Source organism: Mytilus californianus, unplaced genomic scaffold, assembly GCF_021869535.1.
Source record: "Mytilus californianus isolate M0D057914Y unplaced genomic scaffold, xbMytCali1.0.p SCAF_7, whole genome shotgun sequence".
NCBI classification, from domain to species: domain Eukaryota; kingdom Metazoa; phylum Mollusca; class Bivalvia; order Mytilida; family Mytilidae; genus Mytilus; species Mytilus californianus.
Window position 1 is genome coordinate 86,404,475 of NW_026262723.1, and position 12,284 is coordinate 86,416,758.

The 12,284-nt window shown below is 31.7% G+C and overlaps 1 protein-coding gene across 3 annotated transcripts in view; it reads right to left on the reverse strand.

Moving 5' to 3' along the window:
• The window catches only part of LOC127708077 (dual 3',5'-cyclic-AMP and -GMP phosphodiesterase 11-like), a 109,440-nt gene that overhangs the window by 29,218 nt on the left and 67,938 nt on the right, over positions 1–12,284 (reverse strand). For all 3 annotated transcript variants that reach the window (XM_052212878.1, XM_052212877.1, XM_052212876.1), the window contains 2 exons: positions 5,732–5,875; positions 887–1,030 (listed from right to left, as the gene is read on the reverse strand). In XM_052212878.1, coding sequence (XP_052068838.1) covers positions 887–1,030; positions 5,732–5,875 — 288 coding nt within the window. The remainder of the gene's footprint in view (positions 1–886; positions 1,031–5,731; positions 5,876–12,284) is intronic.

Genomic DNA, 12,284 nt, shown 5'->3' on the forward strand with positions numbered 1-12,284 from the left:
ATCCCTATGCTTTGACTGTTAAGGTTTAGCAATATGTTACAAAATAGACCATTAGATGTTTTTAGGTTATTTGTGTCTTTGGGTTTCTGCCTAATCCACATCTTCTTTTATTCAATTTCATTCAGAAAATTTCATTATTATTTTTTTTAAACTTTAAAATTGCAACTTAATAGAAAACACAATAGTTAACACAAAGCTTGGGAGATTGACACATTTTAGTCCAACTCCTGATATTTCATGCATACATAGGATGTGAATAAACATAAACAATGTATTAAACTTGTCTTAACCAAGGAGAAAGATGAAATACACACAGGTGTTGACTTTTGACTGCTATTGAAAAAGTTAGAAAAGGTGGGTAGGTGTCAACAAATTTAGCTTTTTATGGGGTCCATAACTTGTCTTCTATAAAACAGGTCAGCTGAATATGAATGGATAATAGCCTTCTCCAAAAATGACATACTATGTTGACAGTTTTCAATATATTCTAACCAGTAAGTCCCCAAAAAGAGAGCATATTAGTTCATTTAGTATCCTGGGTACCAATTTTTATGGACAAATGGTATTGACAAGTTATGAAGACAAGTCAAATTTAGGAAATTTGTCTTTTGTTGAAGTCTTAATTTTTGGTTCACTTAATCAAATCTAATCTTACTTGAAGTACAAATTTTCAAATGATTTTTACAAATACTGTAATTATTTAATTAAAATGCATTCTACAATTTTTACCATAGCATGGCATGCTAAACTACTAAATAAAATATTTTGATCCCTGTCATTTTCAATCTTCATGTATTATCAACACTAACCATTAACACATATTATTAACACTAACCATTAACTTGTATTATCAACACTAATGTTAACATGTTTTATTAACACTAACCGTTAATCTCTTTGCATCATCTGCTGGTGCTGAAGCATGATATGACAAACACTCCAGTGCCACTTGTTGCTTAGCAACAGCTCTCATTACTTTCTCATACATTTGTGTATTGTCTATACCCATACCACAAAATATTGCAAAGGCCTGAAATCAGAAAAATACAATGTGTAATGTAGGTTTTTGTAAATGAGAGGCGAAAGATACCATACGGATATTCAAACTTACAAGTTGAAAACAAGCTAACAATGCCATGGCATAAAACGTGAATGGACCAAAAGACAAACAACTAAGGACTACTTTAGACTGTAGAGATTCAATGTTTGACCTTGAACTTCTGCATCTACCCAGTGTAATGGATTTGCAAAAACTCTTTTACAGACATTTCCTAGTGTTATCTTTGTAATGAAAACATACTTATTCATCCTTATGACAACATTTGTATTAACATATTTTTTCTAAACAGCAAAGCATTAGCCATACCCAATCATTATACCAAGGTCAAGGTCCGAACACACCATTGGGTCATTGACAATTGCATTAGAATCATATTACAAAATGTGACAGTAAAAATATATGATTCCAGTACATTCATGTAGTTGTAATCTACTAAAACTTAGATTGATTGATTGATTGGTGTTTTTAACCCCACCTTCAACACTATTGTGCTATTTCGTGGTGGTCAGTTTTTATTGGTAGAGGAAGCCAGCATGCCTGGAGAGAACCAACGACCTTAGGTAGGAAAACTGACAATTCTAGACAATTAAGATTGGAGTCGAGTGCACCTGTAACATCATTGGGGCATGATGTCATATTTTGAATAACGTCATTGTTGGGCATGCGATGTCACAGACATCCAGCTGTCATATTTTCTGGCACACAACATGCAACCAAATAAAATTAGCGGCAGCAAGAGCTTAAATAAAAAGAAATAAATGAATGGACAGACAAATGGACAAGATCATTTATCTGTAGCCCATACCTGTGGGTGCAGTATAAAAACAAGCACAAAAAGTATCAATATGTTGGTCAAGTACTGTAAACAGGAACCAAATGAATCTGCTGGAATTTTCCAGAATTTTAGGATTTTCCAGAATGTGTAGGAACATTAGTACTTTTTATTTCTTTTTTGTGTGATGAAAAAAGGTCGGAATCATGCTCCTATTAAAGCTTTCTTTATACAAAGAAATTTCATGACTAAAGATATTGGAAATTAAAAATGATATCGGAAGTTATATTGAAATACAATTGCTCCCTCTAGCCCACCTTTTTTGAAACTTATTAAAATCTTCAATGAACCTGAAATTAACTAGAGAGTACATATTTAATCCCTTTAACATGATCTAATAAAGTACGCCATAACACTATAGTTGATCTTCTTAAAGAAAATGAAGATGACATTCTGAAAGCTTTCACAAGCAATTGGACAAACACAGCAATGAAAACCTGATTTAAACATGAAACGGTCAAATCACCTGTAGATAGAACACAGAAAACCCATTTCAAATCAGATAGCATGTTATTATAGTAGAAAGAACAGAAAATGTGTAAGGTTATTTAGGGTAATATTGAGTTATTAAACAATAGTCGAAAAATCAATCAATCTTTGTATACCAAGAAAAACATGTAGGTTCAAACTGAAATTCCCGGTAGTGTTCAGAGAAATTAACATTGTTTGTTCACATTTTTACTATCCATAGCTATAAACCAGACCTGTGACAGAGTTATGAGTCACAACTGGCGATTCGAAATTTTTCAGCTGTACATGTTATAGTGACATTTTTGTCAAAAAGCAGCAGACTTGAACTTTTAACAGGAGGGAGGGAAAAGTGGATAAAATTAAATCAGAAATTTTGACTTCTACCAGAAAATCACAGGTATGCCAAACTCAATATTCAAACCTACTCATTCCAAAAATGCCAAACCTTTAAATGTATAGGACCTATGCAGTTATTGAAAATTTTGTTATAATTGAAAATCCTGATACCATTAAGGTCACTCAATGAGATCCTCAAATCTAACTTCCAAAATCAATATCGCTGAATGATGCTTAATCTGATCATCCTACGTTTATATCAATAATCACAGTTGATAAGTCCTTAATTGGTCTAAAGATCAAATGGCTTATATATGTAACGGAAATTATAGACGATGTCAAAAGAGATATGAAAGATTGCCATGATTTTACCTTAAGGTATTCTTCAACTGATGTAACGAGCTTCATGATGGTAAATTAACTGTAATGATTTAATAATCTTCTTTTTTCTGTAGTGACTCCCTTTATTCAAAGAGGACAGAATGCAATACTTTTGTCTCCCACTATTAATTTTTTTTACTTTAATAACTTTATTTTGTGTATATAATGACTAATCCTACCATAGTACAAACCTTACTCAAAACTGAATTATAATCATTCAGGAGAAGTTGGTTCATTCACAGCAAAAATAGAAGGAAAACGAAAAAATTTAGTAGAAAATCTGCCATAGTTTACATTTTTCTCAGTTTCAAGAATCAACAACAACAAAAAGTCTTGAAGAAAGGTTCGTGAATTTGTCATATTAATTATACTGGTAGTTCTTTCTTTGGTTAGTGTGTTGTTTTTCCGTGAGAGATGACTCATTAGAGATCAGATGCCTAATGAAACATAGTGATTTGTTTAAAATCTCAATTTTGTTGATAATTAAATTTGTTTTTGACACAAAAACATGTTTTCGCCAATTTCCTTCTTTCTTCAGTTAAACAATAAAGTCATCAGATCTGTATAAAACTTCAAAATAAACAACCACGTGTGTCATGAAGCAATTCTGTTAAGTTTAATGCCATATTACAATATAAACTGTATGACATTTTTTTCTTAAAGCAAATGTCCCTCATTGTATGTAAAAATGATAAAGATAATGAAGCAATTAAAGTAATTGAAACAAAATGCTAGGACAATATGATCACATACACATCATAGATAACATCTTATCAAATATGAAAGCTATTAGATAATTTCAGACCTCAGTGAAGCTGCATTTACATGGTATAATAATGTACATGGCAAAAATAAACAGTTGTAGGCCATTACTACATTTTACTACCGTTTTACTTTAGATGTTAAAAACCACTTATTCAGACAAAAACTTCTAAAGTGAATGGATTGAAGGACGAATGAGGACAAAGGGGATTTTTAGTATGTCACTCTTTCGTAATATAATAAAGAAACAAAAAAGGGTATACATCAAAATTTGCATGAATATCTTTCTGATCCCCTTTATCCAGCATAATGTGTAATTTGTGCATACATGAATCTCAAAAATCCTTCCTAAGCTGCTGTAATTTACACAAAAGAACAGAGCATTATATTTTTTCTTCATTAATTCTAGACCCGGAAATGCATTAGCTGAGTTGCAGCAAATAAAAGAATTATGGTAATACAATCATTTTACTAGTGGGAGTACACAACACATTTTAAAAGATGATGAAGGTTACAAAGTTTTGATGTATGATTCAATGCATCTGGAAACTGAGTTTTTATCACTAGTTAGAAAGAAGAAGGTTCGGTTCACACAACGAGTTTACAATTACCCAAAAAAATTGAAAACTCAAATAATTGTACCATTTCTACAGAAAATATTTTAATATATCAGTTTTATTTTGCTATATTTTCTATGACATTTACGACATCATAACAATAAATTCTATGAGAAAATCTACCTACTAAGGGCATATGATTTGGGTTTTTCATGATTTTTTGAGGATTTCTGAAGTATTGGTTACATGTTATAATCATAATGATATATCATTTAACAAAGCATGTATGTACATTACTTTACACCTTTTGACCGTAAGTTTACTTTGGTTAGAAAGTTATATGGCCAGCATTTTCCAAAAGGATATATGACAAATATATGCCTAAAGAGTCGATTTTCCCATAATATCCTAATATATTGAATTTTTTAAAGGATTTGTTTGTATTTTAGTAAAAACTCTCAAAACATTTTGAAAAACATATCATTGCTTTGTGGTGCACAGCATTCAAAAACCAAAATGTCCCTCAAATTATATTCTTTTAATGCTTAAGTGACCTAGATCTCAAATCTAGTGGAAAAAGGTAACTAGGGGCAATGTCAACCAAAGTCTGGTCAAGTTCTTATGAATACGGCACAAAGCATGGTTGTCACTATCAAAGTTACCTTGGTCAAAGTTTTCCTTGACCAGGTAAACTTGGTGCAAGTCATTGGTTGTCACAATCAAAGTTTTTCGTCAAAAAACTTGAGTCAAGAAAAAAACTGCACTGCGATTGGATAATTCCCATCCAAGACCATCCAAGTTTCAAGAAAAATAGGATAAGACTCTATTCCATCTAAGTACATCAAAGTTTTCTTTGATGGTTGTATCTTTAAAAAAATCCATCAAAAATTTTGACGAAGAAAACTTTGATAGTGACAACGAGCCTCAAAAGATGATATCAGGAATGTGAAATGCAAACCAATGTATCTATAGTTTTATTGGTATTTATACCAGTATCTTTACATTTGAAGTCACCAACAAATATTAGATGATAGTACAGAGATACATAAAACCAATCTATACTATAATCAAAATCATAGCTACATCACAACCCAGCTGACAAATTAATCTGAACAGAAGTTACAATGCAGAAAATAATGGGTCTATGACCATATACAACAGCATTTTTTCCATCCTTTCATTAAAGGTCACAGCATGCATTAAATATCATAAAAGAAACTCAACTATCTTTCCATATTTCGGCAGAAAATAATACTGACAATTGTCATTGAATAATCCTCAAATGACTTTTTAATGAGAGTACTAACAATTCCATTTTTAGGAATTAATTACCTCAAAGAGATTCTGATCATTTTTGTTGAATGATGACCCGTCAAGTTTGTTGATGAGTTGTGCCACACCAATGACACGACCCTGAGCATTTTTAATTGGCATACAAAGTATTGATTTTGTCTTGTACTTAGTTTCTTCGTCAACCTGAAAAAAAAACATGAAAAGACAACTATAACATTACTTGTTAAAATACTATTTCTGTTTGATCTTTAAATGAATTGGTTATTTGATAAATAAATGCAAATATGTTTTATTATTCATTCAGTGACTGAAATTCACTGAATGTTGGATTTCTCTTCACATGCTTAGTTTCAACCTCCAGGATTGATAAAAGCAAGACAAATCTGTATATCTATTTATTTCTTTTTCTTCAAGAAACTAGCTGCATCTTCAGCTTGTGGTACAACTTGCATGAAATGAGATTGTTTATCTTGTTTTCTATTGCAACCACAGTACAGTAGGTTTAAAGTCTAATTACTGTAATACACAAAAAGTAAGGGTGATTGCATGATGAGTGGTTTTGAAGTTCCAAAAACAACTGATGTAAAAAATAAAAACTGATTCAAATATGAAATTTTTAATTAAGAATGCTTAAAGAACTGCACTTTATAAACATTGATTTTTACATAACCATATTTGAAGGAAACAAATTTCTATCAGTTTTCCGTCATTAACTTTAATTAAAGTGCAGTTAGCGATTTTCAATTTTTAAAAACTTTGGTCATTTGTTAGAAAAAAAGAAGTTTTGTGTATTTTGCTTAATAAAGACATTATATAACAAATCTTAGAAGCAATTTTTCAATAACCAAATTGGTTTAAAAACCTAGAAGTATTAATTTTTAATAAAGAAATCCCTTTTTTTGCCATTGTTGAAGATGCATCAATAATAATGTAATAAAAGTATAGTCTAAAGGAAAACAATAGTTTTTTTAACTCAACACTTTAACTGAGTTTATTTCTGAACAGAAAACAAAGTTACAGAACATTTCCACATACATTTTCATAATTCAGATGGTAATCTTATTATTGCTAGAATTCAACGGGGTAACATGTACTTTTCTGCAGCAAAAAGTGAAACTATAAGACACATCAAACAATATAAAGAGAGTAATTTATATTTCATCACCAGTTCACTAGAGACAAAAGTATTCCTTTCATATATAATATGTACTTTTGATAGAAATCTGATAAATACCAAACAATATATATTACATCAACATGAGACAGATCTCTGTGGAGGTGTACTATAAACAGCTTGGACTACAAACAGATGATGTTGACATTAATCTAGTCAAATTCAATATTATACAGTTTTTGCAAAGATGTTTTTTTCAATTTCCGATATTTGTCTGTTTTAAACTATATCCATCTGTCCAGCTGTTTGAGATGCCTTGTATAAATATGTACTTTAGAGACTAAGCTGTATATGTCACATGCTTTGCCCTTTCTATACATCATCATGCTTAACATTAAATCTAATCAATATTTCTGGAATGTCTGTGTGAAAACTTTTTTTTTGTTCTTAAAAACATTTCCCTCAAAATAAAGGGGGTAGGGGGGGGGGGGGGGGGGGTAGTCATTTGGTGTAATATCTATTGAAAATTTGAGAAGCAAGCAGGGATGAAAAACAACAGAATATCCAGAAGTAACCTATCATATAAAGAAAAAAGAACAAAGAAAAAACAAAAAACTCTTGAACTACATGTTAATCAGAAAAGCTAATTTTTTAACAGCAAGTACTTTGAAAGCTATACCAATACAAAAAACAAACTTAAAACTGAACAATGTAATTACATTACATAAAAAGTAACAGCTAGCTATATAGAGCCTCTCACTCTATTTGAAAATGAAATTCATGACACATAATGCTTTTCAATGGGCATTCTCAAATACTTCTTAATATTATACTCCTACTCAGAAAAGTTCATACTAAGTAAACAATTAAAAAATACAAGTTACTGGATTGAAGGGATAATATAAGTTATCTACGTTCATATCCATAGATATGGATATTTTAACACCCTGAAGTATCCAAGTACACCCTGAGGTGCAGCCGAAGGGTGTACAGGGTACTGAAGGGTGTTAAAATATCCATATCTATGGATATGAACGTAGATAACGAATTTATCCCCGGTCTTAGTCTAAATCTGGCGATTTTTAGAGAAATTCGACCACAAAGTTAAACGTGAAAGCAATGTTTTTTTCATTTTTTAAATATCCTTTATTGAAATTTGGGAATTTGACATATTTTTAACGGGATTTAGGGTTCTACCTTTGGTAGAACACTACAGGTAGACAAATATAAGACGTTTTTAAACTAGAGACAGAGAAACTGAAATGGGTCGAATTTGGCGCGCAATGTTGTGAGAGTTACATCATAAACGGTGTGACATCAACGTGGGTCATTTGCATAGCTAGGTCAGTAGTACCATTCATGCCAATGTGGCTGCATAGTGATGCATTTATTAAAATGAGTGCAAATAATCGATATAATAAGATAAAATCGTTAGTGGATTAAATATTTAATTATACAGACATCATGGAAAATCTACAGAATTCGATATTTCATAAGGAACAACCATGGAACTAAGGAAAACGGGCGTGAAATTCCCCGATGTAATGGGTAGCAATGTCTGGGGATATGGGTTAGCAACACCCAGAGGCTTAGTGGGTTTTGTAACGACGTGCGTTAACCAATCAGAATCCTAGAAATATACCAAGCCGGGGAAAAGGCTTCATACGCTGCTTGTCTTTAGATGCTAAATCAACTGTAAATCAACTGTAAATCAACTTTAAATCAAATGTAATAAATGGTTTATTCTGAAATTGATCTGCCCTTGGTATTCAGGAAACTAAAATTTGGTATTAGTACCTCCGCTGCTGCCACCAAAAAATAAATAAAAGAAGAATGTGTCTGAGGACAGAATGCCCCCACTCAAGCTTTGCAATTTTCAATGTTAAAAGGGGAATAACTATAGAAGGGTAAATGACTCACAACCTTAATTCTGCATGTTGTGGTCTAGCATTGTGTATGAGTTTCATAAAATTTGCATTAGGCAAACTTAAGTCAGAGTGCGGAAACGACAGAAGGCCGGAAGGACTGTCAAGGGTAACACTTAATGCCCCCATTGCCTACGGCATCGGCATAAAAATACTCCAAACTGTTGACACAATTGATTCTTCAACTGGAGTCCATACTTGTTAAATCTTAATGACTTGAGTCACAGTAAGAAGTGTTTATCTCTGACATACATCATGTATTAACAAACAGTGACATTATTAAAAAGAATGTCAAAGCATCTTCTTCTTTGACACATATTAGTAAGACCTTTCAGTAATACTGTCATGCAAGTACAGACCTATACAAGACTCTTAATGTCAGTCAAGTTAGAACTTCTGTCCAATTTCCTAGATCAGCTAATTAGAACTCTGTCAGATTAGACAACAAAGCTGTAGGATTAAAAAGACTAACAAGTGCTGACTACTGATATGTCAGCTGACATTTTATAGGAGACAATTTAATAACAAGTGGTCAGAGGTGCTCAAAAGCTATTAAAAATACAGGGCAACTATTTTTGGTTTATTTTTTATGGTTGGTGCTGACATTTTAAAAGTAGAGTCTTTAATTAGGATATATTTGATCATGAAATTTTCAGTAATTCTTAATTGAGAAGACCATGAAGTTAACATTTCCAATTCAGTCTTAATGAGGAGAAATGTCAAGAAAGCGGAAAAATCTCAAACTATACCATGTAGTTTTACTGTACAAGACCATACTGATAAAAAAATCTATAGAACAGCTTATACAGAAATAAAATCAACAAGAAATAAAAGCTTCATTCATCCTTGAGTTTGCATCAAAATTCAAAGAGAAGATTCAGTTTTTGTTGGTTTTCTTTTATAAAGTTGTTTTTGTGATTTACAACTCATTGATGTTATATCAATTGATAAAATATTAAGTATGCCTAAATACATTTTATAGCAATTAAAAATGTCGATAAAAAAACCATCAATCTAATCATTCTATTTAATGGTTAAAATTAATAATTGAATGGCTTCCCATCCCATCCCATCCCATCCCATAAAGCCCTCATAGTAAAATTCCTCAAGTCACTAGTGTAAGCTAAAAATTGCCTAAATATATATTGAAGGCCGTACTTTGACCTATAATTGTTAACTTTTTATACATTGTGACTTGGATGGAGAGTTGTCTCATTGGCAATTATACCACATCTTCTTATTTATATAGCTATTATAAACAAATCACACAGCAGAATAATTTAGACTTTTTTCCATATAAATATTACAATTTTGGTATTAAATGTATTCAACACAAAGTAATCAATATATCTGGCTATCCGTCAAGTGGGAGAAATTCAGATATTTTTTTCTCCAAAGTGAAAAATTATGACCTGACCCTGCCTGCCATGAAACTGGTTCTGATTTCTTTATAAGCTGTTATTGGCTGAAATTCTTCTGCTCTCCTTTATATACAGAAAAATATCAACTTGTTGATGATTACTTTCTGCCTGGTTCCACAGTATGTAGTTGATCCTTCATTAACTGTGAGTCCTATTAGAATGGTACTTCGTGTCTTTTGTCTTTATGTTACATATTTTTGTGCTGGATGCCAATCTCTTGAGTGAAGTCATTTCTGAGTGATTTTTACAGTTTGTTATTATATTGTGCTGTTACACCACTGTCCCAGGTTAAGGTAGGGTTGACCGCTTCATCATTTAAATTAGCTGTGGAACTGAAGCTCTTTGGTCCTGATGATTTTTATTGACAATTTGCTGACTATATACCAAAAATTGTCAAAAAATATCATAAGGACCTCAGAGCTACGGTTCTGCAGCCACATTTTAATATGACAAAAATGATGGACAAGAATTTATGCATCTTCAAAGCAATATTTGAACAAAACTACAATCTTTCATATATCTATTTGGACATTCTCATAAATAACAGACAATGATTGACACAGTAACAGTCTATTCTGTAAATTGTCTGGATACAAACAAATCATCAGTCCAATGAGAGTACATAAGAATTCAATTTCATTAATAACAAAGTTTTTACTGAAAAGGCAATTTCTTTTCATCGAAACAAATTGTTAAACAAATGTCAAAAGTCAAGTTGTATGACAGACATACTATGAAGTAGGATGTTAACTTTATATGGGAAATAAAACTGTGTTATCAACTGATACATCCACTGTATGTAATAAATATTGTGTAATAGGGGGAAATATCTGTTTTATTATGTAATGTCAGACAGTTACAACAATAAAGTATACAATGGCAGAAATAAATATGTAATCATGCTCAATGTGAAAAAAGTTTATTGACAGGCTTTTTCCTTTACATTTTACTTTACAGTCTTTATCTGTAACACAAACATAGTTTTTGCAATCTGTGGAAATGTTTATTGTAAGCACTTTAATTTACTTATACCATTTGCTAAGAGAGAGTTATAGTCAAATCCGTATTCACTAAGCAGTTACAATTTTAAACATTTTAAACTGAAAAAAATCTAGAATTATGAAACAATACAATAAACACAATGACAACAGTAAATCAGGCTTTAGTATAATATATTAACTGATTGATTGGTTGGTGTTTAGCACTATTGGCTGCTTCGTGGCTGTTAGTTTTTATTGGTGAAGGAAGCAGGAGGGCCCTAGAGAGAACAAGGACCTTTGTCAGGAAAACGGACAATCCTAGTCAATAAACATTTGAAATAAAGATTTGAGTTGAATGCACCTGCCATGTACGTGGTTCAAACTCACAACCTCAGTGTTGACAGGCTAGTGATACAGCAGTTGGACTACTTAGACCACTCGGCCACCAAGCCCCCATAGTACAATAGATGTATTTACACTTGCAAATTTGTCCGACATTACATAAAATCACAGAAGTTCACGTAAAATTAGACTTAACAATTTAAAAAAAATTGACGTCATAGTTAAAAAGTGATTGTTACTTGATGTCAGGAGGTTATAATAAACTCTACAAGAAAAAGCTTGTCACTAAACCTTTTCACATTAGCCCTTCCAACCCAAATTTCAAGTGAAATTGTTCTTTGATATCCATCCATCCATTCATCTATCAAGACAGATTGGCAGACAGGATGACAGACAGACGGCCATCCATTCATCAAACTTTCCAGACAGACGGCCATCCATTCATCAAACTTTCCAGACAGACAGACAGACAGATATTGCTATATCCCTTCTGTCACTTTGTTGCAATAATGACATTTGTCTTGCTTGGATCTTGAAATTATTGAAAAGCTTTTAATCAAAAGAATTAGGAGTGAGCACAAGCTTCTATAATTTATATTGCTTTTTTACAAAGTGAAAATTAAGTTGCATTAAGTTTCATGCTTAATATACAACTTTCATTCTGTTTTTAATTAGCAAGTCTTCTTTGACCATAAATAGAGTGAAAGCAATTCAATAAATTTTACAAACAGGCTTTTTCCAATACAAAATATGAGTTAAGATTTAATTAATAAAAATATCTGAAAAGCCCTTACACAATGCAACTGAACG